Genomic DNA, 26444 nt, shown 5'->3' on the forward strand with positions numbered 1-26444 from the left:
TTAATTGCTTAATTTATAATGATTCTTTAGAATGTGCAAGATCAAAACTGAAAATTTATATTGTCTGATAAATTGTATGATCCCTGTGAGAAGTGTAAATCTCAGCTTAAGTAGCTCCAACTAAGTGTTAGTTTCAGAGGCTTTTCTCAATATTTACTTTTTAAAAATCATATTTTTAAGTTTAGTTCTAATATATTTTTAATTCATAAGTTTATTAACTGTACAAGGGGAAAAAGTATCAAATGTATGTTAAACATTAAAACTGTTATTTTAAGGAAACACTTTTTGACCTCATTAAAATAATTAATTTTCATAACATTATATTTCACATCCAACTTATGGAAAAGCAAAAAAAAATTATCAAAACAAACTATAGTCAATTACATTTTCAGATCAGCAAAATGCACTTGTAAGAGTCTTCCTTCCCCTAATCCAATTGCCAAAGGCATTTTAGCAGCTCAGATAGGTGAGTAGAAACATTCCTACCATACTTTCTGAAATGTACTTAGTTTTTGTTGTTGTTATTCTTTTATGATTTTCTCCTTTCTGTAGCTTTAAATCCTAATAAAAATGGAAGATTGCATTCATACACACACACACACACACACACACACACACACACACACACACACACACTCTCTCTCTCTCTCCACACATACACACCTAATTGAAGTTAATTTTTAACACCACCTTTCTCAAACTATTCTGGTGAGGTATTGAAATAATATTATTTGCATTTTATTTACTTAATTACTTAAATTTTATAATCTGAATACTTTAAAGGAATAGAAAGTGAAATTATACTATAATCTTTTAGAGACGGCTCATGATTTTCCATTCTAATGGGCAATAAAATCAATGGTTTTGGTAGTTTAAACACGATGAACAAATAGAAGGTAATACATTTCATTTTGATTCTTTCATATTTAAGATACATAATTCCACTTTAAAAGCAAGAATTTTAGTCAAACTGTCTTCTACTCCTTTAATTCTATGGCATTTGACTTGTTTCTAAAATTATCTGAGTTTCGCACTCTAAGACCTGGGTCACAACCTTATTTAGGGACAGGAAATAGTTATCAGGTCACTGAGTGGTCAAATGAAAAAGGATTTGAAATGCTTCAGCACTTAGGACCCTATTCATTGAAATGATTGACTCCTATGTTGTTTAAAGGTTGAAGTTTCTTTACTGGAATTAGTCAGCTTATGCCTATATGATTACAGCAATTTTAAGACAAAATCTGCAAGAGTATAAACAGAAAGATTATAAGAGTGTAAGAGTGCACATGAACAGCCTTCTACATCTGCAAAAAAGGAATAGTCTTTAGGATATGCACAGATATTTTACTTAATGACTAATCTGAGTCCAAGGCTAATATAATTCCCTTGGCAGTAGGGTACTATAAAACTGGGGGTAAAAGCAAAAGGAACATAAAAGTTATTCCTCTATGTTATTTTTCTTCTAAAGCACACTTAAAACTTGCCACCAAGTTTGCAGCACATTTTACTATCACACAGGATAAAATCGTGTAATTACTCCTATGTAATAATGATTAACCCAAGACCATGATAGATTTTCTGTTTTTATATTCACCTCATATTATTTCAAAATGAATACAATCTATCTCTGATGATGGAAATAGACAAAATAGGAGGAGGTTGGTGCAAAATGAGTAAATATTGGATTTGAGTCATTTAGCACTAGATCAGTTTCCCTAGAGTCGATGATCATTACTGGAAATCAAAATTATCATTTTGCACAGTTTCCAAGGCCTTTTAGTATTAGGGATTTTAGGCAAAGAGAAGCTTGTGGCTGGAAAAAACATGTATTTTAAAAATGGGTGAAAAGTAGTAGAAGAGAATGAAGCCAAAGTATTGTTTGAAAAACTCACTTTCTAATGTTCAGAAGCCTACAAATAGGACATTATGAAAATTGCACCAAATAAAGGTATTCCATATTTACATAACTTTTATATATGATCACTACAACTAAAGAAGTTGATGTTTTCTTCCACAAATGTTAAAGGAAGCAATCCTATCACTGACAGACAGAAAGTTGGAAAATTAGGCACAGATTTTATTTTTAAGTTTGATTTTATAATAAGAAACTGGGCTATTAAAACTATGTAACCAAAGCTGGAGTGCGTGCACTGGAAGGCCCCTGCAGTCTTTTACAACTTTTCAGAGGCCTCGGTTGTGAACTGGGTTTGCACTCTGCCAGCAGAGCGGCTCTGACCCATGGAGAGCACTCCTTCAGATCAACACTGCCTCAGGCCTTTCTGCTTTCTCCAAGAAGTCTTACATTTCAGGCATCAAGTTGAATTTCTTCTGGAGATGATTAACCCAAACCCATGACAGATTTTTTCCAAGATATCCAACCCCTTATGTTTATTTTATCCTGGCTCTTTTTTGGATGTACTGGACACAAGTAACTTACTCATTTTACATGTTGAAGGGCTGGTGGAGGGCCATTAATTCCCTTAAAAAATGAGAAAATACTTCAGTGCACTGGGCTCTATTGTGACAACTAACATTAAATACATGACTTAAATTTTAAGAAAGGTGTTTCTCCTCTACTATAGAATTCTTAAAAGCATTTCATCACATCCCAAGATAGGGATCTTAGGCTTTTTGGGAAATGCATTCTCGTGGTGTATTAAAAAACATAATGTTAGAAGGATCAGTTACTGTTTCCATAAGCCCGTTTGTAGGGGGTTTCAACTAACCTAAATCTTGGCACACACAATTTTAGTTAATAGTCAAATAAAAATATAGAAAAGGGTTTATTCTCCTTCTTATATACCAACCCTTGTCATTGTTTCTATTTCTACACTTTCTTATTATTATGGGTGAGGTGAGTTGTAGGAAAATAATTCAGGTGTTTTTACATACTTCTCACAGGAAAATATTTTAAACTCAGAGGTGATTGGATGGCATTTCTAGAGATGACTATTAGTATTTTTTAAACAGGAACATTTTTTCTTCTTTGAAGAAACCATGCAAAAGAGTTAGATTTTTATAGACTGTTTTGGGAGAACACATGCAAATCTCTTAAGACCTAAGGTTCCAAATGCAATGGCATTTATGACCATTCAAGTTAAAATTAAAATATTTTAAACATTAAAATGTTCAAATGTATAAATTATTAATACATACACAGAGCAATATGAAAGCTTACTCAATAGCATATTTAAACATTTACTCTCCTAAAATTAATAGAAATATCAAAGAAAAAAACACATAAAGTTAAATTTAAGGGATCTAGTATCTGTTTAGACAATTTAAAGAAAAATGTATAAATTCCAATTTAACATTGCATGACAAAAATAAGAACTGATTTTATCAGATGGAAGTTTGTATATATGTACAAATATATGAGAATGGAAACGAGTACAAATATATGAGAATGGAAACAAGTACAACATGAAATTAAACTTCAAGGTATACACCAGCACAAACACAAATAATTCCATTTAAACATAAGCATGTCATTCATAAGTGGCAATTCTGAGAGATCTGCAACTTTGAGCTTGATAAAAATTTTGAGTTTAGCATTTGGGTGGTGATAAAATGTTGGCTCCATGGTAAATACATTTTAATTTCTTAAAATTAAGTCTAAGTATTACTTATGATAGTAATTCATCTAATTAGTTTGTATATAGTACTTGATATGATCTTTTCTCTTTAAATAGGAAAATCTCATACACAACCTAAGGGCAGTGATGCAAAGAATTACAGCATATACCTTAGAAAACTTCAAGGGATAATTTTATTTCTATATAATATTGATAACACCTCAAATTTGTTAAAATTATAAATCTTACAATCACAACAATTACAGAAAATCAATTCACTGTTTCAGCTCAGGAATTCTATGTGTTAGTTTCTTCTATTCTTCTTGAATAAAATTGAAAAATAAATTTTATCTTTATAAAACATATATAAATATCTGACTCAAAATATTTTAGTAGGGGATAAAAACTAAGTTAATTTTTTATAATTAGATTTATTACTGGAATGTTTAAAGATATCAGTTTCTTCTTTAATTCATGCTTCAGTGGGCTACCTAAGTTCAAGACCTTATACAGAGTGAAGAAAAGAAATGACAAGAGATAGCATACACATTGGGGGTGGGAGGTTAATGCCAGAAGTGTGACTGATTGATTGATTGACATCACTTAAAAATATGGATTAAAGCTGCCTATCAAATTTGTCCAGCTAAAATTTAGAGTAAAACGAATCCTTGAACAGAATCTGTATCTTGTCTATTCACTCAAGTATATGCATTTACTTTCACCTGGAAAATTCCTTTCCATGTAAAAAATGATCAGTTAAGCAGAATAATACATTTCCCCTATACACATATACCATATTTTAACATATAATGTTTCAAAATATATCCAGTTACTATAATCAAATTCTAAATTGTACAAATTTCTTTTTTTAAAATATTTTATTTATTTGAGAGAGAGAGAATGAGAGATAGCACGAGAGGGAAGAGGGTCAGAGGGAGAAGTAGACTTCCTGCTAGCAGGGAGCCCGAAGTGGGACTCGATCCCGGGACTCCAGGATCATGACCTGAGCCGAAGGCAGTTGCTTAACCAACCGAGCCACCCAGGCGCCCTAAATTGTACAAATTTCATTGTAAATGGCTACTGTTCCTGATAAATAGCAGCAGTTAAAATGTACTGAGCTTATTATGCATTAGGTACTGTTCCCAGCATTTTACATGTACTGATCAATTTGCTCAACTCTCAGAGCCCTGCATTATTTTACATCATTATGCAATTTCATAAGTGAGGAAAGAGACACAGAAAGGTTAAGTGTATGGCAAAGTTATACCTCTAACAAGGGGTGGAGTTGGGGGTTGAACCTAGTCTGGCTCCACTCTCTTAACCATTAGGTTGAGTATCATTTTATAATTAAAATAATGATTTTTAAAAATCTTGCAGAAGGTAGTGAAGCTTTGGGGAAAACTCATGGGGAACCCACAATTCTATTAAAGTACTATAGAATCTCCATGGAAAATAGAATTATTTAGTTTTCTAGAAACTTAAAAATATATCTTGACTTTAATATATTACTCATCTCTATCCTTCCAGAAAATGTTTAAAAAACGATGAAGCTTTAAAATGAAGGGATACTGTTTATAATGATGAAATTATTCAAGATCCAAAACCTCACAGCTGGTGAAGCTTAAGTAGGAAATGATTAAATGAATTCCAAAGTTTGCTAAATAGACCCAAAGGGTGGCTGAGACAGTGAGACCTAACGCTTGAATGTGAACACTGAATGAGTTGTAAGTTTAAGTTGGGAACAGGCCAATATCTGACTTTGAGTAATAGCGATTGGCAAGAAGAGTGTTTCTGAGAATCCAAAGATATTTTTTTTTTAAGTCAGAACTGTTTATTAATTCAACAAATACTGAGTGCCTAGTATAGATGAATCTAATACTCCTGCTACGTTTTGGGGATGGGAGGAAACAGAAATATGACTAAGATGGGATCCATGACTTTGGAAAGATTTATAGTCAGGGGAGGAAATAGATAAAAACATAGTTATACGACAGTATTAAAGAAACATAGGCAAAGGCCTACGGGAGGTGGCATTAGGAATGATATACAGATGAAATGACATCGGAGTCGTGAAGGATAAGAAGTCTGAAGCTGCAAAGGTGAGAAAAAACTTTCAAGATATATAATATAGATATAGTACAGAAACAGTTCAATAAGATTATAGAATATTTTAGGGAATGGGGAGATGATACAAGGTAGTGCTGGGAAGGTAGTCTGGGAACTGTATATGAGGGTATTGTATACTAAGGATTTTGGAATTCGTTCTAGAGGAAACAGAAAGGCACTACAAGATTTTACACAGAGGTGCACTATAGCAGAATTATAGTTTAGAAAGACAATGCAGTACACACACAATGTCAGCATTTACAATACTGAAGGATGGTGGATATTGGAAAGCAGGCTATCACAATATTTCAAGGCAAGAGACATTGAAGGCAGTGGCTGGTGTGCGGTGGGGTTTACATTCAACAAATAAGAAGGAAAACAGAATTAAGAATGATTCTGATTTTTCTAGGTTGAGTGAGTGAATAGCTAATGATACCATGAACAGAGATGGAACAAAAAGAATCAAACAGGTGTAGAGAGTGGAATGAATACAATACTAATACTTCATGTTAGACTTGCTGGGTTTGAAGTGCCTAGAAAATCAAAAGGGGAAAGGATGGAGATAGACATTTAGTTGTCATTGTCTCTAAACGTTATAAGGTATATGAGAGGATCAGGTGGTATATCTTGATCGTTTCATCACGCCACTGGAATAGGTCTGATTTTGTACCTTGATGAAGTTTGCTTTTGCATATTTATGTAAGTGTAATATTTGATAAAGTAAACATTGGCTATAGAAGTAAATAAATATGTGGCTTGAATATACAGTAAGGTCAGAGACAAAATTCCACGAGATTGTGATATTTAAGGAACGGGAATAGGCATAGAAGACAACTAAAAAGGAGTGGCCAAATAAACAGGAGATCTGAGAGAGTGGGGATGAAGATAAAAGGGTAGAAGAGAATTCCAGGGAGAGAAATTCCTGAAGAAAGGGAAAGTAAAATGAGGGCAGAAAAGAGGTTCCTGAAGTTAGCAATTAAGAAGTAAACATTGATTACTGTATGGAATGTAGTTTGAAGGGAATGATGGAGATGTACCATCTGCATAACTTTATAAAAGTATGGTACATGGGATGATACATTTCAGTTTATTAGTTTCTCTCTCACTAGACTGGGCTTCTGAAGCAGGAACTGATTTTTACCTGTGCCTCCAGTCTCAGGTACGCTGAAAGAAAGTAGAAGCTCAAAGATGCTTATTGAAGAAATGAAAAATGCAGAATGATTAGAGGGTGGGGAATAAAGGCCCTGACTAGACCATCTACGGAGGTTGCTAAGTAAAAAAGAGCTATGGGTGGGGTAGTAGCTTGAAAAGGAGGTAGAATCACATTTTCAGTGGCAGACATGCAGCTTGTTCATACGTTGATTTTGAGATGTTAGTGGATATAGTAGACAGAAACCTAAGAAACAAAAGACAGGGGATAACTAAACAGAATATCATGGGATCAGGCAGAATAACATCTAAAGCAAGGATGAAAATTTTAGCGTTGGAAAAGATGTGGGAAACTATTTATCAAGAGAGAGCATGTGAGTTACAGTGAAGTTTGAAATTGCTAATGGAAATAAAAATAATGACCTGTCACATATTGAGCACTGTGCTAAGCAGTGATTTCACTCCTCACAACTACTCTATGGGATAGGTGTTATTCTTCTCATTCAATAGATGAGAAGCAAGTTAAACATACCCATACCTTGTAGCCACTATTTCCTTGCTTTTTCTCCTTACCCCTCCATGTCCACTGTGTTTACTCTGGTCTAAGCTACCATCTCCATGCTGGACTACCGCAGTAACCTTTTAACTGGTCCTATCACATTCACTCTTGTTTCTTTTCTATCTGTTCTCCACAACACATGGTCCCCAACCACTACTTGAAAAACAAATCTGACCATTCCATCTTTTGCTTACATTGACTGTTCTTGGAATACAGAAAGCCAAATCCTCAACGTGGACCATAAGGGACAGACTAAAGTTGCTCCGTGCCCTGCCAACTTCATCTCACTCCTTGTTCTCTGGCCGTACCAGTCTTCATTCAGTTCCCTGAATGGCATAGGCTATTCTTATCTTCAAAGTCTTTCAGTAGGCCCATACCTTGGTCTGGATGACTTGTTATATACAACTTCTCCCTTTGCCTAGTTGCTCCTACTTGAACTTCAAATTCAGTGTCACTTCTTCCCTTATCTGATTGGGTTAGATTCATAAAGAGCACCCCTTACTTTCCCTCCACAGAACTTTATTCAGTTGTGTCATTATATATGTACATGGATATTTATAAATAATCCCTACTCCCATCTCTGCCAGATAGTGAACTCTATTACCCATGGTCTGTATTTATTTCACTCACCACTGTATCTTCATCTCTTTGCACAATGCCAAGCTCATGCTAAATTCAGTAAATATGTATTGGTAGATTAAAGAGGAATTAAGTCTTAGTCCCCACATTCTAAAAGCTAGGTGATTCTAGTATCTTCCAAGTATTTTATTCAATGTATCCAATGACCTATGTGGTATATATTATTTGTTCCAATTAATTAATGAGAAAATTTAGTATAGAAAGGTTAAGTATCTTCACCAAAATTACACAGGTTTGGTCTGGGATCCAAACTCAGTTCTTTCTAATTCCAAGCTAGTGTATGTGTTTCTGCTGGGATGGAGAAAGCAAAAAAAAAAAAAAAAAAAAAAAAAAAAACACAACAAAAAACAAACAAAACAAAACATAAACGTAAGACTCATAAACAAACAAAACTAGGCAAATGATTTGATACAGAGTTATGAAAAACAAAGCATAAATGTTATTGTGACCCATCTATAAATATTTTAAACCAACCAGAAATTACTATCGTTGTTAGACCTACTGGTCTAAGTCAATGTTCATTTAGATTTACCTACATATTCATCCTTCTTTGCTCTTCATTACTTCTAATATCTCCAAGATTTCATCTGGAATCCTTTTCCTACTGCCTGAAGAATACCCTTTAGTATTTATTTTGGACTTGGTGTATTGGTGAAGAATTCTGCTTTGCTTGTTTAAAAATTCTTGTTTTACCTTAATATGTTTTCATTTATTAGCTTTTCATTAAAAACCAGACCCTTTAATGGATGATTTAAAAAATAGCTTACTTGATCACTAAGAAAAAGCATCAAGGTTATATATGACATGTTTTTAAGAATGGAAAATGGTTTTCCCCGGTTCTGCCCCTCTTCATTCCCAATTTACACTCTTAAAGGCAACCCTATGCAACCATCTTTGTCATTTCTTTCACCACTGGCCTGCACGTATTTTGATGTCTTTATTTTTGTATTTTCATATTACCTATTGACTTCACAGTAGGAAAGATAAAGATTAAGCAATTTTACGACATCTCTACCATACACATATATACCTCTTCTTCCCATTTCCCAAACAAACAAACAAAAAACCCATAATTTTTGGTTAGACCATGATTCAGTGTTTATCTTTTTATGACATGTAAATATCATTTACAACTCAGCTATATAGGGTACTGGAAAAGAAGGATTAATAGCTTGTTTTATGGTTTTCCTCTAGATGCAGGTAGGTATGAGGATTTGATCCTCATGTCAAGAAATTGTTAGAATTTAACCTACGCAACATGCAAGATCAATGAGAATTCAGCCGTATCAGACCAAGAACTTTTACCTCATCGTTGAGGTTGTTTATTGAGCAATAAGCAAGTAGTATGAATGAAATGCAACTGAACCAGAGAATTGGGAGCTAGCTATATGCCCCTAAGTTGACTAGGTTACTAGTTGAGAAGACTACATGACTGATTATAAAAGCTGTTGGGATCCCTAGAGCTGATGGCTTCCTTGAACTGAAGTTGTCCCCACACTTACAGCCTCATCGTTCATGCCCATGTGTTTCCTAAGTGAAGAAGGACTAGGACACTACCTGCTCTGCCCAGGTGTCACAATGTCCTCTCTCTACTAAGCATGCTTTGTGACTTCCTCTCCTTTGTCCTTCCTTAAAGCTAAGTAAATTTAGTGATTGTATGAAGCCTATTGTGTTTCACGATTTAAGTGTTCATTTGAACTCAAAACAAACAGCTGCTCATAGAAAAAAGTGGCACAGCGGTTTCAGATAACATTTCATTTCTTGCACAATTTTTTTCTTTGCTTTCTCACATTTAGGTTATCTCACTTTTTACATATAATTAGTTTTCTATGTATGTACTATCGTTTCCAAATTCTCTATTAGAATGCTACATCTACTACACTTTCATACATTAGTATTCTACACGCATATCAATAGTTCACTCCAAAACTCTCTTCCTGAAGTGTATATCTCCTTTCAAATATGTCTGAGCACATAAGACAATCAGAAAAAAATTTTTTTTTTCTGAGAGAGATGGTTCATGATGTTTTCTTTCATCTTGGAGTATTTATTCTCTAAACCTGTGTAAGCTGTCATCCTGGAATCTCTCCTCCCCATCACTGTAAATATTCCTTTGTCTCTTCCTTTTTTTTTTTTTAAAGATTTTATTTATGTATTTGACAGAGAGAGACACAGTGAGAGAGGGAACACAGCAGGGGGAGTGGGAGAGGGAGAAGCAGGCTATCTGTGGAGCAGGGAGCCCAATGTGGGGCTCAATCCCAGGACCCTGGGATCATGACCTGAGCTGAAGGCAGACGCTTAACAACTGAGCCACCCAGGCGCCCCTCCTTTGTCTCTTTCTTTGCTAGATTTCATGAATTCCTTTCTCATGGTTGACCTCTTCATTTTTGTGGAGTAGTTCCTCCAGTACTTACTGAGCAAGTTTGCAAGGGAGATAAATTAAGACTTGGCATGTTTTATATTTTTAAATTTTATTAATAGTTTGTATGTTTACAGAATTCTAGGTTGGAAATAACTTTTTTCTAAGAATGTTGAACATACTGTTCCATTATCTGGATTCTGAGATTAACTTTGGGAATCCAATGCCTTTTAGATAGCTGATTCATTGCACGTGACCTGTTTTTCTTACTGGAGGACTTTTAGGCTCTTACCTTTGTCCCCAGTTTTATGACATTTTTCAAAGACATGTTCAAAAAGATGGGTTTATTTTCATTCATTTTCCTAACATTCAATGGGCTCTCTTGATCTAGAAACTCTCTTGATCCCCTTCAGTTTGGGGAATTTTTTGGAATGATTTCTCTGATCATTTTTTTCAATTTATTTGTTGTTAAATGTTCTCTTTTTTTGGATCTCCTATTATTTATCAAGGGTTGGACCTCCTGGAATAAGCCCCTTCTCTACATTTTCTCTCATGTTTCACATCACTTTGTATTTTTGCTCCAGTTTCTGGGAAATTTCTTTAACACTATCTTCTAATCTTCTGCCAAGTTTTCATTCCTGATATCATGTTTTTATTTTCAAAAAGATATTTTTAGTTCTCTAACCTCTCTTTCTTATTATAGCATCTCATTCTTATTTCATGCATGCAATCTCTTTTATGTCAATGATAATATTCATGGTATATTTGAAGAATTTTTTCACCTGGTACAGTGTCTGTTCAAGTTATTACATTTGTTAGTTTTTTCTCTATCTTTCATGTTTTAAATTTGCTTCAGATCCCCATTTATGTGCTTATATTTTAGAGTGGGGGTCTGTAAAGTTGATAGGAAACTCTGCACCAAAAAATGAGGCCTCTTCTGAAAGTTTCACCTTAAGATGACTTACCTAAGTCCTTATTGGAAATACCTCATGTCAATATTTAGATGTTTCCTCTTGCACTGATAAGAATCTCCAGAAACACTCTTGTAATCTCTTTCCTGGAAGTTAAAAGCATGGTGCTATGGAATGAATGCTTGTGTCTCCCCAAAAAGTCTATGTTGAAACCCCAATTCCCAATGTGGTGGTATTTGGAGTGGGGTCTTTGGTAGATAATTTGGGTTAGATTTGGTCATGAGGATGGGGCCCTCATGATGGGATTAGTGGCCCTATAAGAAGAGGAAGAAAGAGATCTCCTCTCTCCACATTCATGAACCAAGGGAAAGCCATGTGTGTACATAATAAGAAAGTGGCCATATGTAAGCCAGAAAGAGAGCTCTCAATAGGAACTGTATTAGCTCGTATCTTCATTTTGGACTTCCCAGTCCAGAACTGTGAGAAATAAACTTCTGTTTTTAATCTTCCCAGTGTATGGCATTTTGTTATAGCCATTTGAACTGAATAAAAAACATGATTATCAGAATTTTGAGAGCTGGGCAGGGGAAAAGGTTGGGGCTTTAGCACTTAACAAGTACAACTATACTTATTCTTCTCAGTTTTAGCAAGGTGTCAAGGATGTTCCTGGGACACAGATTCTGTTTTATCCTACCTAGAAAATTTAAGTTCAAGAATTTTGCACAGGTAACCCAGATCTCTTCACACTACTTCATTTGGGCCTTACACCACCAATTCTTGAAACTTTGAGTTTAAAATAGTTCTCATATTTCATTGCTGGTTTAAGCTTTTGTTATCTATTACTCATATATTTATGTTCTGGTCTAAAAAATTATACTGCTGTTGGACCTTCCTTATATTCCTATATTTGTTAGTATGCATCATAAAAAATACATTCACTGAAATTTTAGTGAGGGTTTTCAGATCCATCACCTTTAGCTAGGAGGTCTTATATTGTCATTTAATTCTCAAAATATCATGACCCGTAAAGACTGGTGTTCCCAGTTACAGATGAGTAAACAAAGATATGAATCATATAGCTAGTGAGTATCTACACACAATTCAAACCTGACTTCCCGGTCCAAATCCATTGTTAATCTCTTGTAGCCTTCTTTAGATAGATTATAAATGTTCTTGAGGATGAACTCCCTAAGGTTTTGTAATAATTCTCTGAAACCTTGATAGGATTATGTCTATCTCCAAAATATAGAAATTTTCCTATGTAGCAAGTAGGTGGGCATAGATTTTTTTTTTTTTTTTTTCATGGAGCAAGGGACAACACAGATTTAAAAAAAAAAAAAAAAGAAAGAAAGGTTGCCATGGGCTTTTTCTCCCGGAACCATTACCTTTCCCTACTTTCTCTGGGAAGTTTATTTTGTTTATTTTTTATTTATTTTTCAAAGATTTTATTTATTTATTTGTCAGAGAGAGAGAAAGAGCACGAGCAGAGGGAGCTGCAGGCAGAGGGAGAAGCAGGCTCCCCTCTGAGCAAGGAGCCCGATGTGGGACTCAATCCCAGGACCCTGGGATCATGACCTGACCCAAAGGCAGACGGTTAAAAGACTGAGCCACCCAGGTGTCCCTCTTTGTGAAGTTTAGCTTAGGAATCCAGGTGTTTTCCTCCTTCTTCCTTGTAGCTATACAGAGAAGCAGGAGGTGGGGAACCGGATAGCATGAGTGCTTTGCTTTCATTTTTGAAGATAAAAGTTTTGCTGGGTATAGACTTTCATGGTGGCATTTATTTTCTTTCAGTACTTTGAAGATAGCATTACACTGTGTATTAGTCAGCTTAGGCTGCCATAACAAAATACCACAGACTGGATGCTTAAACAACAGAAATTTATTTTCTTACAGTTCTGGAGGCTAGAAGTCTGAGATCAAAGTGCCAGCAAGTTTAGTCTCTCAGATGCCTTTCCTTGGCTCGCAGATGGCCACCTTCTCACTATGTCCATACTTGGCCTTTTCTCTGTGAGCATATACTCTTGATGTCTTTTCTTCTTTTGATAAATATACCAATCCTATTAGATTAGGGACCCACTCATTGGACCTCATTTAACTTTAATTATCTCCTTAAAAGCCTTATCTCCAAATATAATCCGAGGTTTAGGTCTTCCAACCCTTGAATTTGGGGAGGGACACAACACAATTGTCTTCTGGATTTCATCTTTCTGTTTAGAAGCCAGCTTCATTATTCATCATTATTGCTCCTTTGAAGAATAATAAACATTTTTATCTGGCTCTTTAAAAATATGTTCTCCCCCCCAATCCCTTTTTTAAAGCAATTTTACTATGATGTGCTGCAGTGTGTTTTTTCTTTGTATGTATATATGTTTTTTGGTTCAATCCACAACTTGAAGTTTTTCAGTAAATTCTCAACCATTAACTTTTCAGATATTACTTCTACACCATTCTCTCTCACAACCTTTTCTTGGACTAATTACATGTGTGTGAGACATTTTTGCTATATCTCACATGTCTCTTCTCTTTTCCGTATTTTCTATTCTCTTTCATTTCATGCCTCAATTTAGATATTTCTTTCAGAGCTATTTTCCCATCTAGTAGTTCTCTCCTCAGTTTTGATTAATCTGTAGTTAAATCTAACCAGTGAGTTCTTAATTTCAGTTGTTGTGCTTTTAAGTTATAGACTTTCCTTTTGGATATTTTTATAGGTTTAATATCTATTGAAATTCTCAATTTCTTCTGTATCCCAAAAGTTATTATGTACATTTCTTTAAAAATCCTCATTATCTAGGGGCACCTGGGTGGCTTAGTTGTTAAGCGTCTGCCTTCAACTCAGGTTATGATCCTAGGGTCCTGGGATCGGGCCCCGCATCGGGCTCCCTGCTTGGCGGGAAGCCTGCTTCTTCCTCTCCCATTCCCCCTGCTTGTGTTCTTTCTCTAGCTGTCTCTCTCTGTCAGTTAAATAAATAAATAAAATCTTTATTAAAAAAAATTTCCATTATCTGAAATCTTGTTGGCTCTATTTTTGTCTATTGTTTCTCATGTTATTCAATGATGTTGTCTCCTATCCTTCTATGCGTATTTTTTTAATTAGTGTGCCAAACATTGCATAGGAAGAAATAGAAAGAATATTGCATAGGAAGAGATAATTTGAAGCGTGGGTTGATGTTATCTATTTTTGGAGATGGCTTATGTTTGTTTCTGGCAAGAGGCTAGTAGAAAGTCTATTTGCAATTCACCTATACCAGTGACTTTATCAAAAGCTTTGCTCAGCTTCTCATCTCCTTGTATTTCCTTCTTGGCTTACAATTCTTAACTTCCTTGTTAGTTCTCCAATGGACTTCAATTAGGTTCTTTAAATATAATTTTTCCAGCTTTTAAAGTTGTTCTCTGCAGGAGGATTGGCTTGAATTACATAGTCTTCTATTACTGGAAGTCCTCTTGTATTTTTTGAATGGAAAATAGTAACATCTCAAAGCCTACATACCATGGTTCATTTCAAAGAACTCTAAGAGCTCTGAAATCCCTTTCCATTTTTTATTTTCTTAAAGATTTTATTTATTTATTTATTTTAGATAGAGTGCGAATGCTTGCAAGCAGGATGGGGGAGGGAGTGAAAGCAGACTCCCCACTCAGCCCAAGCAGGACCTGGGGCTCTATCTCATGACCTTGGGATCATGACCTGAGCAGAAACCAGTAGTCCAAGGCTTAACCAACTGAGCCACCCAGGCATTTCTTCCATTTTCTAATTATATACCCACCATATATACATATATATATACACACACAAAACATATATAAAGTGTATATGTATATGTAAATGATATATACATAAGATGTGTATGTACACACACACACACACACACACATACACACATACACACTATAGAATAAAGAATAAATATTCTCTTTTAGCTGAATTTGGGGGGAAGCAGAAAATACAAACCATTTATAACTAATGGATGAAGAAGAGTTTAATCAGCTTCTCTCTGACCCTGGATTATCATTTCCTGAATCCACCTTATCCATAGATAATTTTTTAAAAAACTACAGTTTGTTTCATGCTTTACTGGACTGAATTCCTAATCAGATTTTTTTTGTAGAAAATTAAAATAATTCTGAGCCTTATATTTAAAATAGCATGATAGTGTCTAGAATACATTTAGGGAGTTTTAATTATAAGTATGTCACATAAACATATTTTCTTTTTTATTCAAATATTTATTGACTACCAAATATATACTTGGCTCTATTCTAAGTGCTGAGGATATAACTGTGTAAGGTCTGCCTGACATGGTTCTCCCTTCATGGAACTTACATTCTATTAGTGGAAAAAACAACATATAAGTAACAGGTTGTTTTGGGTTTTTTTAAAGATTTTATTTATTTATTTGAGGTGGGGGGAGAGGGAGAAACGGACTTCCCACTGAACAGAGAGCCCCATGTGGGGCTTGATCCCAGGACCCTGAGATCATGACCTGAACCGAAGGCAGATGCTTAACCAACTAAGCGACTCAAGTACCCATATGTAACAGCTTACATTAATAAAAACGGCAATAGCAGATAAATGCCATGAATGGAGCAGGTGCTGTGTGAGAGAGTAACTGGGTAGAGAGGAAAAGGCTACTTAGGCAGTGTTGTAAGAGAAAGCCCTCTCATGGGAGTGGAAACACAAACTAAACAATGAGAGAGTCATTTGTGCAAAGTGTGGAGGGCAGAGAGCAATGAAATACAAAAGCCTCAAACTAAAAAAATTCTTATCATATTTGAGGAACTGAAAAGGGGTCTGACATTTATAGTCAGGTGGGCCATGATATGGAGGATAGCTTTTGTTCCAAGAGCAGTAAGAGGTCATGGAAAGATTTTAAATACTTAGTTATATAAAAACCTACCATATTAAATTTTAAAAAGGAGGTTAAAATATAGCTCTTGATCTACAATTATCTCTAAGTTGGGCCTCCTACTTACTTCTCAATTTTATATTTTGCTATTGACTTTCCCCAAATCCTCTTCTATTAGTCATCTTAAGAAATTAAAGAAAAAAAGTTCATATAAAAATTAGACAAGATTTTGCTAGTTGATCTTTAATTCTTTGTAAGTGCAGGCAGATTTTCACTTTTCTAGTAAGAATAAAGTTTTATTTCTGACCTCAAGATGTTGTTGTGAGGATTTCATTACTTGTCATAGATAAAGCACATAGAATAATGCCTCGTATAAGCGGTAAGTGACAAGCAGGAGTAAAGAGGCTATTATATCATATTACATTATATTATATGATAGACAAAATTTTATTCAGGATACCATGGGAATACAATGAGTGGTGTTCTAAGCTGGAATCAAAAAAGTTTTCTTAAAAGATTAATGTTTGAGATGACAAGAATCAGTCAAGTGAAGAGATTTCCTGCAATGCATTGGACAGTGAATCTAGTTCATCAAAGGAAGCAGCATATTAAAGGATATTATATAAGCATCTTGCAGCTCCATCTATATTTGAAGCTATTTAAAGGTCCTTTGTGTTTTTATTCACCAAAAAAGTTTATAAAGTATCAAATATGCATTAGGTGTTATCCTAAGGGCCATCAATACCAACGAGCTTAAAATTTAGTAGGAAAATAGTAATTCAAAGAATAGTTATTGTTGCAAACCGAGATAATGATGGACAGATCAGATTTTATGAATATTCATTCCCTTGTCTACTTTGACTAATATTGAGTCTCGTTCAGTAGAAATAAGATTGCAAGCATCTCTTCTTTAGAATATGACTTTCAGGTATTCTTTGGTTGCTTGCATTTATTCCACCAGTTCTTAATATTTAATCACGTTGGCACTATTAGCAAGTACTCTATACAGGGATGGAAATACAAGACCTACTTTAAAACAATTTACATTATGTGACTCTGTGCCCTAAGCTGGTATTAAAAGGAAGAAAGCTGGAGAAGAAAATGCTTGTAATCATACAATAAAAAATACCACAAAGGAAGATGGTTAGAAAGATGATTAGAAATGCTCTGAAGTAAAAATTATAGAAGTTAAAGGTCTTCTAATGTCTTCAATGCTCAAAAATTTAATACAAAAATATTTGAACATCTATGATGTAAAAGGACATATGGTATGTGTAAATCTTCAGTTTTATAAAAGGAGAAATAGAAAGCATGCTAGTGATGACAGCACCAGACTGGGAATTAAAAAAACCCAACATTAAAATCAAGTAAAATGTCCCAGGGAATGGAGAAGCTAAGACAAAACTTGCCTCTCTGAGAAGGTTGTTGGGCCAGATCCAACTTTTTTCCTGACTTGTCTAGCTTCCTTCCTTGGCTAAAGCCAAAAGTCTGAATTTGGCATTGGTTTAGAAGTAGCAAATTTTAAAATTTCAGCAGATTATGGCAAGAAAGTCATTTAATTTGTATATAAATAATAAGAAGAGTAAATGAAGCAAAAATATAGGTTTACTTTTAGGCTGTGTGGAGATGTTCTCATCCATCTGAAAATTAAAACAGGTGATTGTTTTGCATGATCACCCTTAGAGTCTAATAGATTTGGTCCTTAACAATGTTAGGTTATCATAATAACATTAAAATAATATTAGGTAAGATAGGAGCTAATTATAAGACACAAATCAGATATTTATCACCATGTTGGTACTAAACTGTCTCTTAATATATATTAATGCAAGCTATGAGAAACTAATAGAGAACAAAATTGATTATTAGTTTCCCAGAGTTTTACCTAATTTAATAATTAATCTTTATTTTTTTCCTAAATATTTTGATTCTAAGTTTGTATATACATTTTAGGGTTATCTAAGAACCTTCGCCCTTCAGTGTCTGCATCTTGTTTGATTTTCGCTAGCATTGTTTTGATAAAGAAATTATCTCCATTCCCCTTCAGCCACTTACTCTCTGTATGACCTTGGGCAAATCACTTCTCAAACTCTCAAAACCAGTTTCCTCATATAGACAGTTATAATACATTCTTCAGAGTTTTTGAAAAGATTGAATCAGAGAATTTAAGTAAAACTCTTAGCACAGTACCTAGCAAGAAATATAATAAATACTACCAATTGCAAACAAGAGAAAAAAAAAATAAAGCTATACTTTTAAAATGACTGTTGCCAATGATTACAAGTTTTGAGGACTTAACTATGTATTTATACTGTGGATTTCAAGCATTTCACAAGTAGGAATTCATGTAATCCCCAACAAGGAGGTACTATTAGTATCCAATTTTACATGTGAAAAACAATTCTAAACAGAGAAGTTAAATAATGCCCTCAAGGTCACAAAGCCAATAAATGGTGGAACCAAGATTCAGACTGTGTTAGACTAACTCAGGAATCTAGACTTACATCCATTGAGCTAGGCTTCTTTTTATACCAGTAATAGCTATAGAAGAGTGATGTCAGGTTCTAAATTGAGCATTTTAACATAAAAAAGGAAACTTGCTGGGAGATCTTTAAGGTAATAATCAGGAAAGTGTTTCAAATTCTAAGGCAAGATCAGATATTGAAATCTAAGTAGGGATTATGGGTGATACAGGGTAAACCAAACAGTTACCTAACATTAAATAAATTATAAATAAACAAACAAATAAATCAAGTAAATCAATGCTGAACCTGTAAAATTCTCAGGCTCTTAGTCATGTCTCATAGGAATAACTGACTGATACCTAACACACAGCACATGTATGAGGTTACCTGGGGAGCAGTTTCCCCAGTCTTCATTAGGCTAAAGCTCTAAATTTGGCAGCTAGACAAAAATTGCCATTATCTTGTGAATGTTGTAAAATAGATATTCAAGATTGTTTGTACAGTTTTGAGTTTAAATAAGACCAACGCATAAAAATTTTATCAGTAAGCCTTATGCCTTCTTCATAAATAATCATAAACTATATAATTTAAGTGAGTAAACAGAAAAATATGGACCAAAATTGTAGTATTAATTAATATCACCTAAAATTATTAACCAAGATAGAATTGGAATTAAGATGGAAATGATTAATGAAATCTGTTGAATTAAACTTAAAAAATAGATATTCATAGAGCTAGAACAAACAATCTTAAAATGTGTATGGCACCACAAAAGACCCCGAATAGCCAAAACAATCTTGAAAAAGAAAAGCAAAGCTGGAGGCATCACAATTCTGGATTTAGAGCTATATTACAAAGCTATAGTCATCAAGACAGTGTGGTACTGGCATGAAAACAGAACAGACACACAGACTAATGGAACAGAAAAGGAAACCCAGAAATGGACCCACAACTATACAGTCAATTAATCTTCGACAAAGCAGGACAGAATTATCCAGTGGAAAAAAAGACAGCCTCTTCAACAAATGGTGTTGGGAAAACTGGACAGCGACATGTAGAAGAATGAAATCGGATCACCTTCTCACACCATATACAAAAATAAATTCACAATGGGTGAAAGACCTTAATGCAAGATGGGAAACTATCAAAATCCTAGAGGAGAACACAGGCAGCAACCTCCTTGACATTGGCCATAGCAACCTCTTACTAGACAAGTCTCTAGAGGCAAGGGAAAGAAAAGCAAAAATAAACTATTGGGACTTCATCAAAATAAAAAGCTTCTGCACAGTGAAGGAACAACCAAAAAAACTAAAAGGCAACTTACAGAATGGGAGAAGATATTTGCAAATGACATATCTGATGAAGGGTTAGTGTCCAAAATCAAAATCTAATTGGGCACCTGGGTGGCCTAGTCATTTAAGTGTCTGCCTTCAGCTCCAGTCATAATCCTGGGGTCCTGGGATCTAGCACCAAGTGGAGCCCCTCATTGGGCTCCTGGCTCAGCAAGGAGGCTGCTTCTCCCTCTCCATCTGCCCCTCCCCCCATCAGGCTCGTGCATGCACTCTCACTCTCTCACTCTCAAGTAAAATCTTAAAAAAAAAAAAGTCTATAAAGAACCTTATCAAACTCAACACCTAAAAAACAAATAATCCAGTTAAGAAATGGGCAGAAGACATGAATAGACATTTTTCCAAAGAAGACAAACAGATGGCCAAAAGACACATGAAAAGATGCTCAACATCACTCATCATCAGGGAAATACAAATCAAAACCATGAGATACCACCTCACACCTGTGAGAATGGCTAAAATTAACAGCACAGGAAACAACAGATGTTGGTGAGGATGGGAGAAAGGGGAACCCTTTTACACTGTTGTTGGGATTACAAACTGGTGCAGCCACTGTTGAAAACAGTATGGAAGTTCCTCAAAAAGTTAAAAATAGAACTACCCTACATATGACCCAGCAACTGCACTTCTAGTTATTTATTCAAAGAATATAAAAATATTGATTCGAAGGGACACATGCACCCCAATGTCTATAGCAGCATTATCAACAATAGCCAAATTGTGGAAAGAGCCCAAATGTCAATGGATAATGAAGATGTGGTATATACACAACGGATTATTACTCAGTCATCACAAAGAATGAATTCTTGCCATTTGCAAATATGTGGATGGAGCTAGAGTATATTATGCTAAGCAAAACAAGTCAGTCAGAGAAAGACAAATAGCATATGATTTCAGTCATATGTGGAATTTAAGAAACAAAACAGATAAATATAGGGGAAGTGGGGGGAAAGAGGGGGAAGCAAACCATAAGAGACTCTTAACTATAGAGAACAAACTGAGGGTTGCTGGAGGGGAAGTGGGTGGGATGATGGGCTAAATGGGTGATGAGTATTAAGGAGGGCCACTTGTGATGAGCACTGGGTATTACATGTAAGTGATAAATCACTAAATTCTAGTGATTACACTGTATTATTACACTGTATGTTAACTAACTAGAATTAAAATAAAAAGTTGGAACAAAACAAAAGAAGGATATTTTGTAAAACATGGTCTGTTAAAAGGGAATGATTCTTCACCTTACATCATTTAATATAATTTGATAGTTCATTAAATATTCCTTAAATTTAAGTGCTTTTTTTTTTTTTTTTTTTTTGCCTAATAGAGGATATGCACCACCCTCGCTCTTCTTCTGGTGACATTCAGAAAAAAGCAGCAATAATAATCAAAGAATTTTAGTACAATTTACAAGAGAAATCATGGAAACTCCCGTAGATAATATTGCAAAGTAGAGAAGAAAGTATTTTTAAGTTCAGCTTTTAAAAAAACAGATGTTATTATAAAATAAATGGGAACAGAGAGAAATAGTCAAATAATACTATCATCTAATTTCAACAAAAGGAAATAATACAATTGTGCTGGCATGCCATTGAGCTGAGATACTGTTCCACATAGAATCACTCAATCTAAACCTACAATGAAGTTTAATTCTGATCTCCCTCACTTTCGTGGGGCGGGGGGGGGGGGTGTAAGATGCCCAACTATTAATTTTATTTGGATTTTTTAAGGGAAAAGTCCTTCCAATATTCTAAAATGAGATTGTGGTGATAGTTGTGTATCTGCAAATATATTGAAATTGATTGAGTTGTACTCTTAAATCTGGTACATTTTATATAATTGATATTATATCTCCAAAGACCTGATTTTAAAATGTGCCCTCTACTGGGAAACTGGGGTGAATCAGACTACTAATGTGGAAGCTGACTGGTCTTTCTGGCCAGTTACAAAATAGTGGGAGTCTAGGAGGCTTGTGAGGCCAGAGCAGCAGTAAGGATACCATGGGATTCAGCCTGGCCAGCAATGATCAAATTACCTTTGCCTCACTTTTTCCTCTTAAAAAAAAAGAAGGCAGAAATAAACATACTGGTTGAAGAAAAAAGGTTCTTCCATGTACAACTGTTTTTGCCAAGCCCATTCCTTAAAAACAAAACAAAACAAAAAAACCAACAACCCTGAAAATAACTATCAGTCACTAGAATATCTGGTATATACATAATGCCCATTAAGTGAAATGAATGAAATGCCAAATGTACTTGAGGTTGCAAAAAAAAAAAAAAAGTAAACTAAACACATTTCATATGGGGGAAAGTAAACAAAAACATATAACTTCATATCATGAAGCACGGGTAGAAATGTTCCATGTTCTACAGGCCACTTTCTTTCTATTGCTATTTGAACTATTCCTAGTATATTTTATATTAGTACACAAATCCGTAAATATACCATACATTCATATATACTATTCTAGATGATAACACGTCTTCACATTTCACAGAACAAGAGATAATGCAGAACATGCTGGGATAGATTCTTCCCTTCTGATTCTGAGATGCATGCTAATTTAAAGGGCAAAAAATGCCCCAGTTATCTTTCTTACCAGGCACTGCCTTTCTAAAGTAAAAATACTTCTATTTAACAGGTAATATCTGTGCAATTGTTATTGATTTTAGTAGGTCTTCTACTCTTTCTTTTATAGTGAAATGGTGAAATTAAGATTGTAATAAGATAACTGACTGTTCAAAACCCAAGCCTTATATTGAAAACATATTTTAATTGTATTAAAATACTAATTGATAAGTATTTTTTTGAAATACTGGTTTTTGACACCTTCAATGCCCACCAAATTTTTAAAATGTTTTTCCAAGGAAAAATTTTAATATTAAAAAAACTGAATGGTAGAACAAACCTCCATATCCTATCATCTACTGATCAGACAATTTCAGTATTTTGCTACACCTGTTCTGCCTATCTTCTTCTGTATATATTTATTGCTACATACTTTGAAGAAAATTCTAGACCCATGTCCTCCCACTGCTACGTATTTAATAGGCATCTCTAGAAAAGTATAAAATTGGTGTTAATCAAATTTTCTTTGGTTTGAGACATTACTGAATAGAAATGTTAAAGTAACTATTCGCAATCATGCTATAATAATGCATAAATTTTAAGATTTAAAATGTACAGAAAAGTATTAAAAATTCTAAGTGGCCCACTTCCATTCAAATATATTTTCCTATTAGAAATTATAATCCAAAAGTATAGATAAAATTATGAACATTTTAACATTAAAGAGAAAGCAATGGCAAACTTATTATGTCATGTTTATTTCTCTGATATATTTAAATATTTGTTTGATAATGTGTCTATAATTCTTCCAAATGTTGAAATCAGAAATATAATCTGCCCTTTAGATGTGTAAAACCTTTTCCCCAAAAGTGAGTAAGGCAAGCTTCAAATATAGCAAAATATTTAAAATTCCAGAGTTTAATTTATAATATATAATGCAATTTGTGTATATTGGCAGTAAATATATTAGAATATCATTTCCACATGGGTTCACTTCCACTGATACAGGGTATTATTATCAGTGTAAAATTTAAATAAAATTACTTATACTGATGAAACAGCTTTTTAAGAGTTTCACATAAAATATAAGAAATTTAAAGTTATATAAGCACTGATGCGAATACTAAACTAGTGTGCTAATGAATCAATACACTGAATTAGTATTTTAGCTCCAAGAACTGCATTTTGACTTTTATTTAATTATAATTTATATATAATTTTTTACATGTGTACTTCCAGACTATTGAAAATTTAAAAATTTTATTTTAAATACACTTCTACATCTTCATCTTTTTTTCCTACAAATCCCTTTATTTATTTTTTTAAGCTTTTTGTTTTAATCCCAGTTAGTTAAAATACACTGTTATATTAGTTTCAGGTGTATGATATAGTGATTCAACAATTCCATACTCCATTTTTATCTTTTTTACCTTTCTACATATCTATGATTAAACCATACCTTCAAAGTAACCATCTCTTCTGGGCTGTGCCATTTTTGGTGATTTTGTAACAGAAACTTTATTTTCATTGTTTTTGAATAATGCTAGGCAAACCATGGGATCTAGACAAAAAGCAAGGTAAGACAAAAGTTCAGCTCTGGCTTATTCCTTCTCTGGAGCGGCTATATTTTTTTTATGATAGTAAACATAGTAACAAACCATTCATATATTCTTGGTTATCTGATTAAGTACATAGTCAATACTTAATACAAAGCACAGAAATACTAGTAATGTGAAAAAAATTATAAGAAAATTTTCTAGTTATGCCATCATCTTTTTATTTGAGGAATTGCTTCACTATTTATAATTATAGCTTCTTTCTGAAATTCCTGATATTTCTGAGGGAATAAAGTAAAATTTCATAAATGCAAATTAGGTAAAAGGCATTATTACAGGAAAAACCGTATACCCTATTTTTCTCTCTTCTGCATATGAGGAGCTGGGATATAGGAGATGTAAGCAAGACAACTGATAGGATGAGAAATAGAAAAAAGATAATTTCATTAATTTTATAGATAAATTAATGGTTTATCTTTTGCCTTAATATATTATATTTACATAACAAAGAAGTTGTAAAAATTCTATGTACATTTTATAGCCAAGAACATTTTAAACCTATTAATTTTATGAAATAAAGAGGATGATTGTAAACACAGAGCCCTATAATTTATTGGTAATGAAGGATTGGTACAGTTGCAGTTTTTGCTTGTTGAAGAACTGTAAGAAAAGAAAACAGTGATGTAAATAACAGGGGGCAGAAGAAAGAGTAGAAAATTATGCATTTAAAGTAGGTTAACATAAAACCACAGGTTAAGGCAACATATATTTTCTTAATATCTTACATCATCTTGCAAAAGGAGACTTTAAGAATCTTTGCTTAATTAATGTCTAATGCAATATGTAATTGAATATGCTAAATGGAAAAGCAGGATTTAAATAGTATAAAGCCCAAATTACATATTTTAAAATTAAAAGCTAAGGTGGTATATTTTTTATAATGTTAATTAGAGTTATTTTTCAAGCATGTAGAAACTGAAGATTTCCATTAGTCTAGCAATAATTTGTCATTATTAAGCATGATTTACATGGTTCTCAAGATTAGGGAAAATATTAGTCAATATTTGGGCATACATCATAATCATATGTGACCTAAGGTATTATAAGAGTTGGGTACTTCTATATGAATTCAACATGAATTATCAATAAGAATAACAAATTTTTTAAAACCCTGTGTATATACATTTAATAGAATACATATTATATATCATCTAAGCCATTTACAAAAAAACATACTGACATGTCAAAGGAACATTAGTCAGTCAGGGAAGACAGATTACCATGGGCTTCTTATTCTGTATGATACCTTATAACCAACTGATCTTTCTACACAGTCTCCTGCTCTGCTTGCTTTTCTATTTGATCTATGTATTTCCTGAGCAAAGACATTACAATTTGACAGACCTGGGTGAGACCCAAGCCCCAACTTTTACTAGCTGTCTGACTGTACAAATTACTATTACCCTCTGCCTTTCCCCTCTCTGTCCAAGAGCAGTAATATTGACTCTGAAATACTACAGTGAGAAATAATGAAATAATGTATGTAAAGCATCAAGACTCATGTTTACATAAGTGGAGGTGCTCAACAAACGGCAGTTAGTAAATACATAATCACAACAGAAATAACAATAATATATCCTACTTGGAAATTCTATTTTTGGAAAATATCTTAAATCCTGCATAGAATAAGGTGGGGTATATAGGATATTAATTGATGGATCCACAATTGGCTTCATCTTATTCATTTTATTGATATAGGACATGGATCTTAATAGCTGTGGATCTTTTATAAATTCCTTGGTATTCCCTTGGGCAAACAGTCTCTTCATGACTTGATTGTAATATGTAATATGTCAATATGTAAAACAGAGATAACAATAGCACTTTTCTCATATTATTATCAAGATTAAATAATACATATAAAGTATTTAGGAGAGTTACCTAGCTCAATTTACTCAAAAAGATAATTTTATTCATCAGGAGCACATAAAGAGTACTACATTTTCAATACCCTTCATTCTAAAACATCGTGATTGCAACCTTAAATTTATTTAAACCTTACAAGTTTGCAAGTTGCAAAGGGATAATGATAAGAAACCAGAAACACAGTAATTCTAGATGGGGAAAAAAAATCACTTGATTTTGATAGTCCCTGGAAATATCACTGTGAAGTAAGATACTACTCTTACCTCAAAAAATACAAAGTCAAGTAGGAAGGTCAAGGGACAAGTTTATTGTAAAGAGTACAGCTAGTGGTAGCTTTTTCTTGCCTTATAAAATCAGTTTTGTACATTTAAATCTACTCCTTTGAGATCATCAATGGCAGACCTATGTTGCTGTTTTTAAAATCTTTTATCTCCCAGTATGACT

The 26444-nt window shown here is 33.8% G+C and overlaps 1 protein-coding gene across 8 annotated transcripts in view; it reads right to left on the reverse strand.

Annotated features, from left to right (window-relative positions):
• LRRIQ1 (leucine rich repeats and IQ motif containing 1) overlaps positions 1–26444 on the reverse strand; it is a 215536-nt gene that overhangs the window by 72637 nt on the left and 116455 nt on the right. For 6 of the 8 annotated variants that reach the window (XR_003520105.2, XM_027595280.2, XM_027595278.2 and 3 more), the window contains one exon: positions 23978–24079. The exons of 1 other annotated variant lie outside the window; for it this stretch is intronic. Coding sequence is in view for 6 of the 7 variants with exons in the window: in XM_027595280.2 (XP_027451081.2) it covers positions 23978–24079 (102 nt within the window). In the remaining variant the exon portion in view is untranslated. Of the gene's footprint in view, positions 1–23977; positions 24080–24644; positions 24735–26444 lie in introns of those variants that run through there. One more of the 8 variants, XM_027595284.2, reaches the window with a different exon arrangement.

Source organism: Zalophus californianus, chromosome 9 (assembly GCF_009762305.2).
Source record: "Zalophus californianus isolate mZalCal1 chromosome 9, mZalCal1.pri.v2, whole genome shotgun sequence".
Taxonomy (NCBI): Eukaryota; Metazoa; Chordata; class Mammalia; order Carnivora; family Otariidae; genus Zalophus; species Zalophus californianus.